Source organism: Uranotaenia lowii, chromosome 2 (assembly GCF_029784155.1).
Source record: "Uranotaenia lowii strain MFRU-FL chromosome 2, ASM2978415v1, whole genome shotgun sequence".
NCBI classification, from domain to species: Eukaryota; Metazoa; Arthropoda; class Insecta; order Diptera; family Culicidae; genus Uranotaenia; species Uranotaenia lowii.
The window spans coordinates 111206588-111226890 of NC_073692.1; the positions used below are offsets into that span (position 1 = coordinate 111206588).

The 20303-nt window shown below is 37.1% G+C and overlaps 1 protein-coding gene across 1 annotated transcript in view; it reads right to left on the bottom strand.

Annotated features, from left to right (window-relative positions):
- Positions 1–411: 411 nt before the first annotated feature.
- The window catches only part of LOC129742383 (protein spire-like), a 431262-nt gene continuing 411370 nt past the window's right edge, over positions 412–20303 (bottom strand). The window contains exons 10-16 of the mRNA XM_055734284.1: positions 18006–18295; positions 10045–10276; positions 9799–9852; positions 8906–9486; positions 8642–8842; positions 8264–8577; positions 412–2810 (exon numbers count right to left, since the gene is read on the bottom strand). Coding sequence (XP_055590259.1) covers positions 2546–2810; positions 8264–8577; positions 8642–8842; positions 8906–9486; positions 9799–9852; positions 10045–10276; positions 18006–18295 — 1937 coding nt within the window. The 3' untranslated portion in view covers positions 412–2545. The remainder of the gene's footprint in view (positions 2811–8263; positions 8578–8641; positions 8843–8905; positions 9487–9798; positions 9853–10044; positions 10277–18005; positions 18296–20303) is intronic.

Here is a 20303-nt window from a genome sequence, read left to right on the forward strand (position 1 = left end):
TTTGAAAAAGTTTTATAAAAGTTCAACTGTACCTCACCCTGAAAAAAAAGTTTCATTTTACCTGAATAAGATACAAATAATAATATTTGAAATTAAGAAATTTAGGAGGAAAAAGGAGGAGGAATTATTATTAAGAGAAAAGCTGACATTTTCGTGGTTTGCTTAATGTTTCTTTTTCTAGCTAAAGAGCGCTATGGAACGTTTTTTTTTATTTAGCTATATTAATTGCTGCCATTCATTTCAGAAAGCATTGTTGGGGCTCCACACTACTGAACAGGGTTGTCATTATACCTTAAGATCCTTATAATTCAAAACTTACCTTTTAAAATAATTTATTGGAACCTCCGACCCAGGTTGTCTCGAGAGATGTGCCTTATGGATGTTTCGAAGCGGATTTACAAACCAGGCAGCCAAGTTTATTTAGTCATCATATTATGATAATTTAATCAATTTAACAGCTCTTTGATATATATTAATCTATGTTTTAAAACTGCAAATTTACACAAATGAGTTTCTTCATGGAGGTAAACTATAGGGTTTAAGTTTTTTTTCTTAAATTTTCATCAATACAGTTACTCACGATTTATTAGGGGGCTTAGGATTGTTTTTTGTTAGTGTTTATTTTCGGTGCGCTAAATTGGCTAAATTTAACTCGCTACAGTAGGTAGGTAAATATTAATAGAACTAATATTTGTGTGTTTCATTCTCACAATCGTTCAGCTGAAGTTGTCTGCCTCGGTTCGATTTGTGTGAATGAGTTGTTGTAGTAAAAGATTGACTGCAGCACAACAGGAAAATAATTGTTGATTTCCGTTTTCGAGGTGGGAATCTAAAGCTAAAACTTAAAAGATTGCTGTTGTTTTCTCTTGGTGAAAATAAAGGGCTCTGTTAAGATTGAATAGTTGAAAACCCAAATGTCTAGTATACTATTGTTCCACATTACGCCTGCTTGCCTTTCTTAATTGTATGAGTATCGTTTGGGTGTATGTTCGGTTCAGGTTATGAATATTGTCGGATGATTGGAATTGGAGTACAAACAATTTCTTACTGTAGAACTTTACCGGGAAACTTAGCACTCTACAGATATAGATTTTTTCTTCAAAAATGATTATTCTCTTGAGAGAAAGGGGGTCTTGGTAGATGGATATGATTTTACATGGTCAATTTCATCATTTAAAAATGATTATCTCATTCCGAAAACCAAAAAGGTATCTATCAGTCGATTTGAGGTCGATGCCTCCGAGGAAATAAAACACTTTTATTTTTTTCCTAAATGTGCATTTCTACAAAAAATCTATCAAACTGGAAATAACTTTGAATTTTGATAGCTTGAGACATTTTTTATGTTAGGTTTTTGAGTATACTAAACTGGAGATGTCCTGGAAACTTTATAGATAAAAATGTGCTAATCACTTGAAAATTTAACTCTTATGGCTTTTAACTAATCGATGAAGGAGTTTGATTAAAAAGTGCCAAGTAAAGCATCCAATAAGCGAAACGTGTGTACAGTTATCGATCAGGTGAATGCATTTGTTTGTCTAGATATCTATTTCTTCCTTCTTCTCAACAAGTCACGGTTATTACTAATTTGGTTAAAGTGTTTTATTTCATATACCTTCGAAAGATCCAGTTTCACATGCCAGATAACCTTCTTCCCTATAAAGTTCAACCAACAACAAACAACAAACCTTTTGACTAAAATTCTTTTTTCGATAAGGTGCTTTTTGTGTTACTTTCTTCTTCTGATCTGCTAATAAGCGTTTACCATTGGATGTTTAGTAAGAGAATTTTCTTATGAGTTATTTGGTATGTGAACATAATGCTTATTGTTTTCTGTTCAGTTTACATACATAGATGGGCGAACTTCGTGGTTCAACAACCTTATCGGATCGTTTTTGAACTGGAGCCTACACTAAACCGCGCGAGATTTGTGCGACAGTGAAAAATCAAATTCAAGAAACAGGCATAAAATTAAGAATAAACTTCAAACAATTTCGAATCCAATTTTGAGCTTAAAACTTTCTCGATACAGAATAGCAGATATTCTTTTCGTGAGACTCTTTTTTAACGCCGCTGATGAAATCTCGAACAGACTTCCAGCATTCGATGTTAGCGAATTCTCGATTTCAATCTATCAAAACAGTACAAATGAAAAGAACTTCCTAAAAAGATCTCTAGCAGCTCTGTAAAACTGCTGCCAAAGAATGAATGTATAGATCCAACTTAACTACAAGAATAATAATTACAATTCAATATGGTACTTTTTACAATTTCCTAGTGAAGTCAAATTTGATTTTTCACTCATTTTTCACACTCTGATTCCAGAGCATTTAACAAATGTTTCAGTGCACTCTGTTTTGCTTTGGATAATTCTCGTTAAAACAATAGATGTTACCTCATATTTCCAAAATCCATAGATCCAAGAAAAAAAATCAGGATACTATAACACGCACAAACCCTGGAAACAACTGTTCCTGTACAGAGCGTTTTGTGACATTGGGGCTGTTGCTCTCTAGTTGGGGATGGATGAGGGAAGAAGACTAATCTAGCGCTTGTACACCGGGGACAGATCCAGGGTCAAATTCCGGAGTGCCTGGTTTTGGGCCGAGGATCGCGTTTGCCGCGAGGACCGGATGATTTCGAGCACCAGCGATCGGCAGTCGTTGCACACGGCCATCAGCTCCCCGGTAAGTCGTTCCTTCTGCGGATCGAAGCCGCTGGTTCCGCTGACTGGGCCACTTCCGGATCCACCACCGGCTGCTGCGGCCGCCGACAGGGTGAACGCTTTGGCGAATCGGTTCCTGGAAGCACTGTGAAACGGTTAGGAATCGTTTGTGATGTGGTGTTAATCTTATTTATAAAACTATATATGCTTCTATAAAACATTTATAAAACACTTTTAAGATTAAAAAGACCCTCCTACAGGAAGTCCTAAAAATGCATGCCTTTCCTATAGAACCATTAGAATTCCAAAAGTCTTCGGCAAGAAGAATGCTGTTGAAATAATCTGAACAAATTAATTAATCTAAATGAGAATTTGGTTAAAAATAAGCATGGATAAATTGATTGCCTTTAAGATTTCATCAATTTATTATTCCCTCAAACGACGCTTATTTATCCAAAAAAACCTTTTGACTTGTATACACCATTCATAAGTCCGGAAAATCTTGAAGAAAGGCTAGAACGAACAGTTTTTTTTTATTCAAAATCAATTTATCTTTATACAAAACCAATTTTACTTTCCAAGTAACCAAAATTCCATAAAAAAGGGTTAATTAAAGCTTAAATAGCTTTCGTTCATGTCTAAAGAGACCCAAGTAACAGAAAGTCTCATGGGTACATAATCGTCTGCATTCAAAGTTCACATTTAGCTTAACATTTAGGTGGTACCCGAGAGAAATAACCACCATTTTTCGAATGTGCTCAATTTGGACTTTTGAACGAACATGAAATGTTCATTCATAGATGTAGCATGGAACATTTTCGTGCATTCCGAGCGACTTACAAAATTCGAAAATCAAATTTAACTATCGTGCTTTCTAAGGAACTGCTAACTAACGAGTTGTGAAACTTCAAACAAACTTTTTTGAGCCATATAAAACTTTTTAAGAACATTTGAGTTTCATTCGAAATTTCTTTAGAAATTGTGTATTGTTCGAGTTGTTTCGAAATTTTTCACATGATTCTTTCACATTTGCTTAGAAATTATTCAACTTAACATTTAAGCTGAGTATAGAACGCTATAGAGCCTTCAATCAGGTCTGAGTAAGCTTCTAAGAGACCATCCTATGGAGCTTTTGGTTTCTTAAAAAAAAGTCGCGCTGAAAGATTGCTTAATTGCCGGTTTAGCTCGATTTATCTCATTGATTCTGATATTTACTTGACGAAGGATCGACTCGAAAACCTGAGAGGCATTTAATTGGAAGAAATAGAAGGAATTTGAATTCGTCACTGCAAGTCTATACTCAACTATTTGAACTGTTTATAAAAGAGAAATAGTGAGCATTTGCCTCAAAGATACACTGGGAGCTTTTCCAGAACGATCCGATAGATGAGAAATATTATATGTAGACACTATAATTTAATATAGGCTAGTCTGGCAAAGAGAATGACGAAAGCCACTCGAACTGTCATTTTCGGGAGCCAATAGAGCATTCTATGATAATGTTCATGATCTTCATAACTTTTTCCAGTGGCAATAAGAAATTAACTTCCGAGATTCGTAAATTACATGCTATTTTTGTCGCTTTAACTCGAAATCTCTTTTGAAAAATATTTTAATCATTGATATCTATAGGCAAAACTTAGTAAAAATGATGCTTAATGTAGAGAAATGAATCCAACTGTGTTAGATGAAATTTCAGGGACTAAACAAGATGAAAATTGATGTTGAAAAACATGCGAAAAAAATTTGCCTTGTCTCCCGGTAGGACTTGAACCCACATCTTGCGGAGACAACCTGGCGTATGAAAGTTATACTGGTCGAAGTCTATCGGAATGAAGGGAATTGTTCTCCCATGTGATCATCATCATTTTCGTGGTCTAATTATATTCCCATCATTTCATCTTACAGTTGGACTCAAATTTGAACATTTTAATCACGGCAAGATTTGCATTTCCTTCTCATATACTGCACGGATTGTCAGTTACGATGAGAAATGATGCATTTGCCTTTTTTTGGATATCCAGCCAAGTTCGGTGTTTGGCACCGCCTTATTTCTATTTTTAAACTGCGACCCAGTGATGGGTCTTGACTCAAACATTCAGTCAGCGAAACTTTTTTGTAGAGAAACTTTTTTCTACATCAATTTTCATCTTGTCTAGTCGCTGAAATTTCATCTAACACAGTTGGATTCATTTCTCTACAAAAAAGATTCGTTGACTGAATGTTTGAGTCAAGACCCTTCTCTGGGTCGCAGGTTAAAAAAAATATATGCTTAATAACTTAACCCTTCATTTCATGATTTTTTATTCTTCGTTAAAAATAGTTTTTTACCAGTTGCAAACGATGATTTTTCACTTATTTCATACATTAATTGTTGCAAATTTGTTACTTTATGAAACAAAGGGTTTAATAAGTGTTACTAAAAAGCCATAAAAGTTTTATTAATCACAATACTTTTACCATGATTTTCCGATATATAAAATGTGTGCTCGATTGGCTTCTGCGAATAATAGTTCGATTGGCTCCCGCCATTCTTTTTGCCAAACTAAAATATTTAAAAAAAAATTCAAAAACTCCACAACATTCTAGTGCAAAAATCGGACAGCCGGCCGAATAATACGAGCATGGAGCTTTCAGAGAAGTCAGATTTCAGATCATACCGCTATTTTTGGACCACCCTACTTATCCGATTGACTTTTTCTTGAATTCATACCGAAACTTTTCAGAATGTTTGGCAAGAAAAACAGAGTTCTTTTAATAACACCGTGCTACTACTACTATATCATTCCCTTTACCGAAACATGGCTTAATAACCGTACCCTCTCCAGTCAGATTGTCGGCCCAGATTATGCAGTGTTTCGTTGTGATCGTAGCCCCCTCAACAGCGAAAAATCTACTTGCCGTTAGATCTAAACTTCCAGCTTTGCTTAAATATTGGAGACGTTTCCTGGGACGATCTGGAGCTTCTTTGGACTCGCATTGATCTCGGTAATAGGAAACTCTATCTATGCTTAGTGTACGTGCCTCCTGATCGTTTCGGCGACCTGGTTTTAGCAGAGTCCTTTTTGCGTTGCCTTTCACAAGTTTACTCTATTTGTTCTCCTCATAAAATGGTGCTCCCCCTGAAGTGGCTTTCTGTTTCTAGACCCTGTGCGTTCTACGTTCTCGGCATCTCTAGCTTCAACTAAGACGCCTTGAATACAGGGAATCTACGTCAGATAAATAATGTCGAAAAACGAAAACGTACGTGTACTCGGCAGGTGTTTCGTTAACGATGAGTTCAGTATTCCGACGATTGCTTTAGCTCCCGCTCCCCTTCCCAAAGCTGTTCCACATCACCCAGCCTTAGTGGTTTCTGCACGCAGCATTTTCGAGCATTCTCAACTACATCATTGATCACTATGTTCTGAAACGTCACTAAAGAACTGCGGCGACAGAAGACGGCTAAGAAAAGTGCACTATGAAATTACAACAAGCACAAATCCCCCTACACTAAGGCAGAATACCGCAAACTAAACTCTGCTTATAAATTTGGTATGCGTTGCTACGAAATATCTAAACCGGTTACAAAGGAATTTCAAGACCAGTCCGAGATCTTTTTGGAAGCATTTAAAAATTCTACGGAAAGAACCAGGGCTCCTACCAGGGTCCTACATGTTCCTTGACAGCGACACAGCGAATTTTATTCCAGAAATTTGTAAACTTTGGCCGAGTAATTCTAGGATTTTCACAACTAAGGATATTTCCTCGAAGCAACTGGCCAGGGCTGTCGGGAATATATCACCCCTAGGATCATCTTTGAACGCTATTCTTATTGATCCTGCTATCCGGGCACATCTTTCAATCTTCGCTAGACGGTGCAATCTTTCCCTCATTGTGGAAAGAAGCTCACATGTTTCTTGCCCAAAAGAAGGGAGATAAGAGAGATACAAGCAACTACCACGGAATCTCCGCTCCACGCGCGATCGCCAAATTGTTTGAACTGGTTGTTTTGGATCAAATTTTCTCACTTTGCAGCATCACTTCTCCAACGACCTGCACGGGTTCATGCCTAAACGATCCACGACTACAAACCTACTAAGTTTTACATCGTTCGTTCAGGATAGCTTTGCCAAGAAAATTCAGACAGATGCCATTTACACAGATCTCTCTGCGGTGTTTGAAAAGCTGAACCACGATATTGCAATCGCAAAACTCGAACGTTAAGGCTTCTGTGGTTCCCTATTGGATTGGTTCCGGAGATACATAATGGGATGAAAGTAATCCGTTCGTACTGGTGAATTCTTTTCTAGGCAGTTCGGCACCAGGCAGAAGGCACCTCAGGAGTTCCCCAAGGAAATCATTTGGGACTAATCATTTTCGTGATCTATTTTAATGCTGTACTCTCGCTCCTCGGCAGCACAAAGCTCGCATATGCCGCTGACCTGAAACTTTTTACACCATAAATGGCCAAGACGACATCAACAGCAATTCACCGCTTTTTCTCACTGGTGCGACATCAATTGCCTGCCTTTGAACCGCAGTAAATGCTCGGTAATATCGTTTTCCCGTAAGCGGCACCCACTCCATGCAGAGTACATCCTTGGAGACGGAACCATTATCCGGGTGGGCCACATCAACGATATATGCGTTATTCTCAACCGATGGCTGGAGTTCAAGACTCATACGAACTATGTTGTCGAAAAAGCTTTCTTGTTTCTCATGGCGCTCTACGCTCTACGATACCTAAACTGTCAAGGTCCGTTTCGTTTACCAAGCTATGAAAACCGCTGCCATCTCATGCCATCATCAGGCTTAGATACGCAACAAGTTCGCCGAAATTACGATAGGTACTCGTGCTCTAGTAGTCGCGGACCTTCTCACATCAAAAATCGACTGTTCCGAACTGTTGAAAGGCATACCTCTCAGCGTACGACCCCGAGGATTACGAAACCAGAACCTGCAGCTTTACGTTCCCATTCGTTTGAACAAATACGGGGCTAACAATGCTTTCATCGGCATTCTAAAAATTTTCAATCGCTTTTTCCGAACATTTCGACTTCGACGTCCCAAGAAACCAAAATTTTCCGAACCAAAATTTTAATTGTATCAAGTATTGTGAAGTTTAATGATGATATTTATTTTAATTTGTTAGTTATAGTGTAATCACAGACAAAGTGTAATCATTAGGATCAACATGTGATCCGTTGATTTCTAAACAATAAACAATGAACAACTAGTGCTCATACTATTAAACTTTTTGTGGTTTTTTATTCAGCCATTCGCTACATCCAAGGGGTCACAAATCGGTAATTAATTTTTTTTCATACTGGTAACAGTAGCTTATACTTGTATACTTCTAACATTGATTTTTGTCATCTAAAATTCATGTTTCGTCAACAACTTGTTGAACACCTAAGGAGTCCTGTTTCTGAACACTTCCAGAAAGAGTTCAGTTTGATTATCTTCTTTCACGGTGAAACTTCTAGCCATCGTTGAAACTAATTTTTCACAAAGTTTAGTAATCCCTTTGTTAGTTTTTCAATATAACAAGTTTTTGAGATTTGCTTTGACATTACCAAGGGAGGGCACTGAAAAACCCCTTTGAATAAAACTTACCTCCGATCCAGTGTACTACTGTTCGAGTGAGGCCGTGCCGGACTGGCCGGTGGTAAACTGTGCGGACCCTCCATGCTGCGGGACATGATGGAGTTCGGACCACTCTTTGGACCCCCATTACTGGACACCGCTCCATTGCTATTGCTACTGTTGTATTCTTTGGCACCGTTGGCGGCAGCAGCCACGATCGCGGAATGCGGCTGCGATGCCATCGGAAGTGACAGGGGCTCACCCTGCAGGCTGGTACCCGGGGTGCTGGACGCCGAGCGTTGATTCTTTGGTGACGACGGGGCACTTCCGACGGTGTTGCGAGTCTGGCGGAAGTTGGGGAAAAATTTGGATGAGTTTGTTAATGACTTCGTACCTCTTTTGACCTACCTTTCGGTCTAACTCGGGTCGTAGAAGCCGCTCCATTAGCGATCGTGGAAACGATTCGTCCATCATGCTGTGCGGTCCGGAACCGTGGTGTGCCGCATGATGGCTTGGTGAGGGAGTATTCGAGGTGCATGGGCTGCTCATCAACGATGGGGACAGGAGCACCACCGGAACATTACGGAAATGTTCGGTCGGTATTCGCATCTATGAAATAGACAAAAACGTTGTTAAGTTTTCTTACCAAAACCTCTATACAGGATAACAAACCTTTTGGTTACATTTATTACAAACTGTCCGTTGGCAGAGTTTGCACAGAATTCCTCTCGCAAACAGTGTGAAACGAGTCCGTAAACACAGGAAGCACACCTTCCGCTTTTCGACATCCTCCTTGATGTGGATGTCAACCGGAAGTCCCTCCAGTTCGGCTTTGGTCATGACCGAGCGAATATGGACGATCTCCTCCAACGTTAGCGAGAGTCGATCGTTCAGGTTGAAAGTGTTCTTCCACTGGTGCTCGTCTAGCGAATTTTTAGTCCAGGTATCCAGCGAGGAAAGATTACTTCCGCCGACCAAATCTCCGGGTCCCACTGCCGTCAGCCGGCTTGTACTTCCGTTGGTGCTGGCAACACTGGCCGGATTTGGCTGTTGCTGTTGGTTCTGATGTTGTTGTTGTTGAGACTGTGTCTGCTGACTTTGGCTATTGTGATCCGATTGTCTGGAGGAAGGTCTCGACGGTGGCATCGAGTGACTGTTCAGATGGTCAAGTTTGTAGTTCTGGTTGCAACCTATTATGGTATGCCGTCGCATTGAAGCCCTACGCGATTCGCACTGTGTTGCCAGGTCGTATGCTAGCGGGAAAGTTGATGAGACGTTAGTATATCGAATGATAGAATTTTCAACAACACAACGCAAGCTCACATGTTGAGAAAAAAATAACATCAGTGAAACAGAACACTTAAATTAGGTCAGCATGTTGAATAAGTTTAAAAAAACTAAATTGTGTTTTTTCAACAAACGCATCCATCCATAACCAAAAAATATTCAAAAATTGCAAAATTATACAAGTGAAATAGAAAAAGTGCTCGTAGCAATAAACCTTAAAAAAATATGTGCTTTAACACCCATCACAAAACTACACTCTTAAAGACTCAGATATTTACTTTCTAGTGCTTTATCACAGAACCTATGGTACTCGTCGTGTGTTATGATGTTTTCTGGTAGAGTAGAAAACATGATTAAATGCAATTCGGCGATTTGTTGTTTTATCCCATGGAAGCATTTTGGTAGGTAGAATAAGGGAGATGGTTTAAGATTAGTATAAGATCGATACGGATCATGAGATGAACTTTTTTTTTGGATGACCCCTTATTAGTAGAACCCAGTTAAAAATTCAACTAGAAACTTACTTGTACGCTTTAGTACGGTGTTGATATTGTTTTGGTTGTTTTCATTGTTGATGCTGCCGGTTCCCGAAGCGCCGCTATTGCGCTTGCCGACCGTCGCTAGGGTTGCGTATCGTCCTACACCGGAACCGGAGGTTCCGTTCGCTCCCCGTGAACCGGAACTGCCGCCACCGCCGTTCGTCATTGTCATCGTGGTATCGCCGTTCGGTGCCGTGTCGATGATAAAATCGTCATCCTGGGAAGGGATTGAGGAATGTTAGTTTTACGGATGTTATCAGAAAAATTAAGATGTTGAAAATCTAAAACTATTCCTCGAGCTCTCAGTAATTCTTCAAAGATGAAGAACAAACGATTACCTTTTTGAGGTTCGACATAATTTTATTTTTCAATATTGTTCAAAAATTTCGTTCCAATGGCCTACATTTGATAATGACACACCACCAAGCCTATAAGTACTCTTCCCCGCTAGAAAAGTTGATGAGACCTCTGTCGTCTTTGCTACCGTAGTCAGAAAAGTAACATCTTTCTGAAACTACTGGTTAGGAGGGCTGAGGTTTGCCGTCCCGTTAAAATTTGGTCTTTTGGACCAGCTTCGTCAAGTTCTACTGAATTTTTCTTCCAGAGGATTCCGGCTTGTGATGGTCGAGTTTTGAGCCTCGTAAGGGTCCATACCAATCTTGTGCCAGTTCCTCGAAGGAGATAGCCTGGGATTCATTTGAAGTGACCGCATTTGCGGTAAAGTTGTATGGGTCTCAATACGAAGATGTCATAAAAACAACACGATGAAAACATCGGAAGGAGATTTAAAATACTAGAGGAGGGTGCAAGCTCAAACTTTTTCGGCGGTGGTGAAATACACCGGTTAGAAAGACTGCTCAGTCAGGCGCCCACGTAGACCCTATCACAGCTATGCAATCTGAGATTTGAAATTTCCTAAGCCCTGCGATATTTCAGCTCAAAATGACCTGACGAAGACCATTTGCAAGATCAAGGAAGTATAGCATTTGGTCGAGGGTAAGTCCAAAATCCACAAGGCGGTGGAAAATAAACTCGTTCACATGATGTTGCTGCCCTATGGTGGAGATCGTGAGTGTTGTGGCAACGTTTTATGAGCCAGCGTGCAAGCGACGGTTTGCGGATTTTCGAAGGCGTAAGCTAATCATCCAAAGGAGATCGAGGTCGAAAACGGGTCACCGTGTAAAGGAAAGATGTGTAGCGAATCTTTCGGACATATATCAGAACCCTCGAATTTTGTGGCTACTTGGCAACTACAAGTGAATCCTTCAAGATCAAGCCGGATGAGGTACTCAGTAAGGAAGTGATCGTTCGGGAAAAAACTGATGAGACCTCCGTTTGTAACCACAAACGAAGCTATAAGTGTGGTCGACTAAAAGTTGGGTGGTCTGTCTGCCAGATTACCTCTGTCATCAATCCCTCAAGGTCTCAGGCAGCAGTTGTTGGGTAACCTAAGGGTAAGGATCCGTGATAACAGGGATCTTCTTGTTTAGCTGCTTCGCTACGCTAAGGTGGACCTTTTTAAAGTCCGCAAAGGGCCGCAGAATGGGTTAGACGACTGTTAACCTCTGAGGTTGAATTCTACAGATGCCCTGGCATTACTGGCGTTAATCTAGTTGTGCCATTTAGAGGTCCGGGTTTGGGGAGTGATCGAGGGTGAACTTCTATTCCAGACAACATATTTTGACATGCACGTTTATGTTGAAGTGGGAGCTGATACTGGCCACCTATAAATCCATCGGTAAGGTTTCAGAGATGTTGATCCAAACGAAGGTGAAGGGCGTACAGTTCGGTTTCCGGAAAGATCTCAGCATAGTAGATGCCCTTCGCTGTGGCATTGAGATAACTAACAAGGCCAGGTTGACCAAAGTGACCGCTTCCATGTTGTCACCCTGATGGAAGCCATCGAAGTCTCCAAAAGTCAGTTGGGCAGCGATTAATCATTGCCAATTACTATTTATGTTCAACGAGTGAAGACACTTGAAGAAGCGCAGTATCAGAAGGGTTAATTACAAGGTCCTGTCATACTGAATATCATGGACATGAGGACTGAACGTGCAGACGTATGCCATAGTGAGTAATCGAACATCGAATATTTAGTGAAAAGTCGTTGAGAGAAGAGGTTGTTATAGAATATATGCTGGAAGAGTAATCGTCTTTGATTTGTATTAGAGATGTACTGAATATCCGGTCGGATGAATATTTGATGCCGAATACCGACCAAAAACCATTAAGCCGAATATTTGGCTCACCGAATAGTTGAGCTAACTGTTTGGCTGAATTTATACATTAACAGACTTGTCAAATTTTTCTAAAGATGTTGGATAATTTATAAATTATCCATAATATCTGCAATATTGTAAAAGCTACACAATCATCGAAAACTTATGGTTTCAGTAAAACATCTTAGGTGTATACGTTTATTTTTCACTGTAGATGGTACAGGAGAATCTCACCAAGTATAGCTTGTATTCAAGATTATCTTGATACATCCAGGCTTTCTATAATAAATCCAATAAAGAATTCGAGATAAGTAGAATCTGGCCGAGATGCCAAATATTCTTTAAAACTTTCCGGATTTTGTTCGGGTTTATTCAGATATTTTATTTAGTCAAATAAAAAACTAAAATTTCTCTTTGAAAATTTTAAGACTTGTGTTTAAAAACTATTTTTAATTTATTTTAAAATGAACATAACTGCTGCTGATAACTCTAAATTTCAGGTAACTTTCTATCTTTTTTCTTTTGTGTTTTTTGAGAATAATGTCTTGATTTTGTTCAGATTTTCCCTTTTTTTTACTAACTTTTCGATATCAAATTAACGATTTCAAATTGCTTGGCATCTGTTTCGACATGTTTTTTTTTACCCAGATTTCACAAGAACCCTATCTCTTCAGACTTCCCAATCTCAATCAGAGAGACTTCTACTTGAGACATGTCCTGTAATACATCATCTAATAATATCATCTGGTTGAAAATAATCGACTCAAAACATGAGGACATTACACTGAAAGAAATAGAAGGAAATCGAAATAATCGCTTTTGTTTTTTCATTAAAAGCTCAATAGAATATTCGTTTGTCCGAATAGTTGAAAAGTTCAATATTCGGTATTCGGTCGTTGCCGAAAACCACTATTCGGTACATCAATAATTTGTATCTTTGTTACGTCGTATGGTTCACTAAAAGAAATAGTGCAGTACAGTGAATTCACGGTAGAATAATTAAACGTCTTTTAAAAAAGACCATCGTTCAGGCCTAGGACAGGCAAATAGAAATTTTTCTGCAGCATTTTTTACTTTTCGACAGAAAAATGAGCACTTTTTTAAAAGATTTGTAATCGTTTATGATGAAAATTCGTGCCGGAACCAAACCAATTCAACAAAGCTGTTGTTTCATAGATGAGGCATGCTCAGTTTGGTGAAACTTGTAAACTTATTCATTGCGAAACTCTCTCAACAACTTAAAAAAATTAAGAATGAAACAAAATTTGATGCCTGCTCACTGGTCGGTGATTTAATCAGATAAATTTGACATTTGAGCGCTTTTTTTTGTTTTTTTTTCTGTTTTCCATCGCTGCAGCTGCGCTGGGTTCGGGCATACCAAGTATCAATTCAAGATAATAATAGGCAGAATGAAAAATATCTAGAGAATACTTTTTTTGAGGTACACCCTTTCTAAGGTACATATGTTCAAAAGAGCTTTCGTTAAATGTGAAAAAGCTAAACCTAACCCCAGTAAAGATATTCAATATTATACAAAATTTTTGTTTTCAAAATTATTTTTTTTAAACTTTAGCGTTTTGACTTCTTATTTGAAAGCTGTCTAGCTGTAGGTTGAGAATAAAAAAAATTCAAAAAACTGCTTTGCATTGCAAAGAAATTTATTGATTTATATAACCCTTGAAAATACTTTTTATGAAATTATTAAAAGCTCAAGCAAGCAAAGTCTACCATTTTTAAATACTTTTCAATGGATTCAGATTTTTTTTTATTTTTTTTTTTATTTTGAAATGGTTATAACTTTTTTCTTGAAATGCTTAGCTGCTTGTCATGTTAACAAAAAATGAGGCTCAAGAATATTAAAAACCACAAATCAAAGACCAACTTCATTTCATACTAAATCCAATTTAATGTGCAAAACTTTTTCTACCATAAAAATTTGAAACGCGTTGCGCTACAAATCTTCTCAAATTTTACACTGATGTTGAAGGCACCGAAAAAACATATGGGAGCAAAAAGTCAGTTTTGGCAGCGGTATAATGCGCATATTACCCAATATGCGTATTTAGGAACACTTCCCCTACACCAAGGTTGCCGAAATCACAGAAAAATCTCTAATTGCACAGAATTTCGAGCAAATTTTCATCACAGAATCTGCGTAACAAAACACAGAATTTTGGAAATATTCACAGATTTCACATATTTTCTAAATTTTGAACGATTTTTCCAAAATTATAAATTTAATGTTATCATACATTTTGGATTTTTAACTTTGTTTTGCAATATCATGATAAGATTGGTAATATTAATTGATTTTTCTTAAGCAAAATGTAAAAAAGACTTATTCCTTGAAGACTTTTCGGAGAAATGTATGCTTTTTATATCGCAGAAAACTAAATCGCAGAAAGTTAATTTTTTTTTTCGCAAATACACAGAACTTTTTTTGGCTACCTTGTCCTACACAAGCACAGCTTCTTACAGCTGGGCAGCTTGGCCAGTGAATTGAAATATGGATTTTTTTTTCTATCTTTTGCTACACGTACAAAAAGTCTCTGATAAAAACTTATGAACTGATGAACCTACATGAATACTAAAAACTGATTTTGGATCTATTTATTATCTTAAAATCCATCAAGAAATCAGATCTTGCCTAGATATTCTAGTTTCAAAGGTGCAGCGCTTTACAAAAAATAAATTTAACAAATTTATGAAATAGGATTATAAATTTTTATGATATCATTCAGGAAAGTCTTTGAGTATTTTGCATTGAAGATTTTAACCCATTTAATAACTTTATTCAAGACTACAAAACGTTTTGACTTAGGCTTTTGAAAATATCAAAAATTCAAATTGGTTTAAATCTTGTTAAATTTTTTTTTACATAATTCTCGTATTTTGCGGTTTTGAGATGAATTAACAAAAGGAAAACTTCTATAACTTTTTCTTTGAAGTCAAAATTACTCACGGTCTTCAGGAAAGTTGATAACCCCTTTAAATTCAAATATTTGTTGTTCTATAGTTTTGCCAAAAAAAGCAGAAATTTTTTAAGCAAATATTCATCTTTTTTTTTAAAGTTATCCCGAAAAACAAAGCTAATAAAAATAGCTAACTACGTACCGTAATACGGGATAACTTTGATCACCGGGGTAACTTTAAACATCAATGAATTTTTCCACATTATTATCAATAACTTAGTCTATAGTTTGAATTTTTGAAAACTGTTTTCCACGTTTGAAAGCCTATTAATTGAGTATCAAATAGACAAAATTTTATTTGTATTGAAAATTGTTTTCTGTAAGTAAAAATGTAATTTCTATATCTTAAAATATCTTCTTCTTTCTCTACTTGTACTGCATCGCAGTTCGGCATGTAAGGACCAGTGGCTAAGACTATATGCCCTCAATTGTGTCAATTTTATTATTTTTGTAATCTTCTATATATACATATATATATATATATATATATATATATATATATATATATATATATATATATATATATATATATATATATATATATATATATATATATATATATATATATATATATATATATATATATATATATATATATATATATATATATATATAAAGAGCAATTTCTGTATGTTTGTTTGTTTGTTTGTTTGTTTGTTTGTTTGTTTGTTTGTTTGTTTGTCCTCTATAGACTCAGCCGTCAGGCTCAGCTAGAGGTCTGAAATTTGGCATGGATGCTCATTAGGACCAGGAAGGATGAAAAATGTTTTTAGATTTTCGGATGACCCCTTCTCAAGGGGGTCGTCCATAGAAGACAAATATTGTTTTCGCGATATTGACGATAAATTTCGTCGGATCGTGTTAAAAATTTGCACATGAGTGTTTTGAATGACGAGAAATCGATTTCAGGTGTTAAATTTTGTGTAAGGGATCAGCCAAAGGGGTCGTCCATATAAACTGTTCACTGTTTTTGCGATATTGACGTTATGATACATCGTATTCAGATGAAAATTGGTACACGATGGTTTTAAGTGACGTGTAATCGATTTGAGGTAGCAAATTCATTGTAAGGGGCCAGCAAAAGGGGTCGTCCATATTAAATTTTCAGTAACTTAGTGATATTGACGTTTTTATACATCGAATTGGGATGAAAATTTGCACATAGGAGTTATTAGGGACAAACAACTGATTCCACTTATCCAAACTAAAATCAGGGGTCGACTAAAGGGGTCGTCCATATTAACTATTCACTGTTCATGCGATATTGTCGTTATTATACATCGGGTTCAGACAGAAATTGGCAAACGAGAGTTTTGAGAGACGAGCAATGGATTCCATGTATTGAATTCAGTGTAAGGGGCCGGCAAAGGGGGTCATCCATATTAACCTTTCAATATTTTTGCAATATCGTCGTTATTATACATCGGATTGGGATGGAAATTTGCACTCGGTAGTTTTCAGGGACGAGCAATCGATTTCAGATGTCAAATGTTTTGCCAGGGTTCGACGGAAGGGGTCGTCCATATAAAATAATTTTTCACTGTTTTTAAGGAATATTGACGTTATTTTACAATGGATCACTTTGAAAATTTGCATACGGGAGTTATGAGGGAAGGGCAATGTATTTCAGATATTAAAGATAGTATAAGAGGCCACCGAAAGGGGTTTAGCCTTTTTGCAATAATTGCGTTGTGATGCAACGATTGAGTCGAAATTTATACACGGTTTTTTTCTGGCACGGTCAATTGATTCCTGATTTCAAATTTAGTAGCAGACGACAGACAAAGTGATAGTCCAATATTTTTGCAATTATTACTTAATAATGACTTCAGAAGCGCATCTGGAAATTAACTTTCATACAAACTGTTCATGACATGTGCCAAGTTGAATGCGAAACGGAGTTCGTAGAGGATCAGCTAGTTTTTAATAAATTTTGTCATTTAGTCATTTGAGTTGTTTACTTTTTGAATCTATTTGATTTGTCATTATAATTTCAATTTTTATTCTATTCCATTTTCCCGATTACCTTTCATTCCCCCTTTCTTGATTTTTGAGGGTCAAAAATCGAAACTTTGAGCGCTTTGAGGCACCTCTTAATCAAGTCCGATTGAGCTGAAATTTTGCAGAGTTTTTTGGGCCAACCAAGAACATGTGTTATCTGTTTTTGGAAATTGGACATGGCTAATTTAGTATCCGCTCTATTGGTTTTATAGTTTTGTTGCGGCGTGATAATATTTTAGGACCAAGGAGTTGAAAAGGTACTTATCTCAAGCGGCTGAAATCAGTGAAATTTTGTGTCAAGTTAATTTGCATCAACAAAACTATTTTTATTTTCAAGCTAGATGGGTCAAAAAGATGGAAAAACTCAGGTGAGCGAATCAGAAAGTATGTACTACTTATATGTTTGTGGAAGTTCAAACTGATTGTACGGATTGTCAAGAATCAGCAGTATATTCAATGAATCATCAAGAATAAGCGTAAAACTCCTCAAAGCTAAGACGCGGGCCAATCGCGCACTAATGAAGGTTTTCAATTTTGAACGGCTTAATTTCCGGCGCAATTGTTAGCGCAAATGCCAGTTTATGACATTTCAGACAATCATCAACGTCATTTGACTTCCATAAAAATTAAGAGCATAATTTAGCCTAATGCTATGGCGCTTTTTTGACTGGTTTGATTTCTTTTTTTCTCTTCGATATAATTCAGATCATTAAATGCATTAAGGCTAGCTGGAAGTTGCAACTCGAAAACTCACCTCAAACAGTGAAAAGTCCACCGGTATCAGTCTTAGTGTGTTGCGGGGCGAGTTGGAGTACATCAGGGAGCTTGAAGATCTCGCATTCAGCGACGAAGCCATGCCACTGCTTCCGGTGGCCGCCATCGTGCCGGATATGTTTGTGGCAGCCGACGATCTGGGTGTCATGGATGCCGGCCCCGAACTGGTGCTGCCGCTGCCGATACTACTGCTGGAAGCTGGACCACTGCTGCTGGTTCCCACCTCATCACATAATTTCCTATCACTATCTAGTTGGGTGCTCGGTAAAACTGTTGAATAAAAAAGAGAGGAAGGGGAAAAATGGTTTAGTATGCTAACGAACAAGGTGACACTTCAATGAATTTGCCTAATTGTTAACCAAACGGGCAATGACCAAGTTCACGTTGAACGATTTGACAAATTAGGTAAATAGCGAACAGTTGAATTGCGCAAAATGTGTGATCAATACGACGAGGTGTCCACTTTTGATGTTAAGTCGTACTGCAAAGAAGCTCGAGTATGGAAGGGAAACAATTGAATCATTAAGTCTAAATCGACACTCCGAGTGGGTTTCAACCATAAAACTTTATTGTCAAAAAACTCACGCGTTGGAATGGAATTCGATTTTAAAATACATTTGATTAGCTATCGTGGATTTGTCGTTGTTTTGTGAGTTTTATAGTAATAGAGAATTTGAGTATACTTATTGCTTTTTTCTATTCTTTTCTAATTTGTTTATTCAAATAGGATTTTGACCAGTTTTGTCATTCGTTATCAAGAATTTGTTCTTGTTTTAATGGAGGTCAAAACATGCTACCAATTGAAATGATGGTAAGTTTTAAGTTAGTATGTTTGGTTTTGAAATTCGTCGAAATTTATGGAACGAATGCCTAACACTTTCCGGTGGGGTCTTTGGAATTTCCAAATCGGTACATAACACCTACTGGAACAAAACTCAGGAAGTTATTTTCTCTTGCTCTGCATGCGGTATCTCTGTACCATCGAAAGTGAGAAGCAAACTGAAATATCAATCGATTGGAATGATTTGAAAAGAACCGAAACTGATGAATGGCACGCTGAGTTGGATGCGAAGCAGCAAATTTTGTTAAATTGTTTGAGCAAAACTCAATGATCATGGAAGATAGATCAAACGAGTGAACGGTATGATTGAACAAATCGAGATACATTTTTCTGAAAAAAAAAAATAGAAAATGAAACTTGCAAAGCACACAAACCAATGTTCTTTTTTGTTGAAAACATTTCAATTCAATGGCTCAAAATATTCCAGTAGACTGAGTCGATTTGAGGTCATTTTCGAATTTCTCAAACTCTTGGATCTAAAAAGTTTTGTTTTGATTTAATTCTTAACCATGATTTTTTGCAGAATTTTTAAGTAACGTTTACATTAGTAAATTTGAACTTTTAGGTTGTATAGAAAAATTAAATACTTTGTACTGAGAAATCAACCATTATTGTTTCTTCTGTTCAACCGAGCCTGTTCTTGGTTTTTGTGCAAACTTATAAATTCTGTGAAGAAAATTTTCCGTTGAATAACTTAGTCGAGAGTCATAACTTTGTATCATATAAGATTAAAAAGTTATTAGCTGTTTCACAGGAGTTTTTCTTTTGACAATGAAAAACAATAAATTCAATTGACATCACTGCCGGATGCCTAGCGAGTATTGCATGTGACTACTTTTCATGCAATGCTTTGCGAGGCACTAGCAGTGATGTCAATTGAATTTATTGTTTTTCAATGCTAAAAGATATACTTCTGTGAAACAGCTAATAACTTTTTTGCTTAATAAGATACCAAGTTATGGTCTTCGAAAAAGTTGTCCAGTGGAAAATTTCCTTTACAAAATTTATAAGGCATAAAAACTATGAGCAGGCAAAGTTTCACAGACAGACATTTTTTAAATGTTTAATTTCTTGGGAAATGTTTTTTTTTCTTAGTCTCGCAAAAAACTGGATTAGTTAGATATTTGTCTACATTGGGTGGTGGATGTTACTAATTTGGTATGTCTGCCTTATATTAACATACTGTTCGATTTATGTTTTTGACCAGGAAGATGGTTTTGAATTATAATTTTTGGCTTTTACCGGTCTGAGATATTAATCAAACAACTATTTATTTGAAATACCCGACGTTTCGCCCATGTTTTGTGGTCTTGGCTCTTGAGAAAGACCACAAAAATGGTCGAAACGTCGGGTATTTCAAATAAAAAGTTGTTTGATTAAAATCTCAGAACGTAAAACGCCAAAAACTATAATTCAAATACTGTTCGATTTTAACTG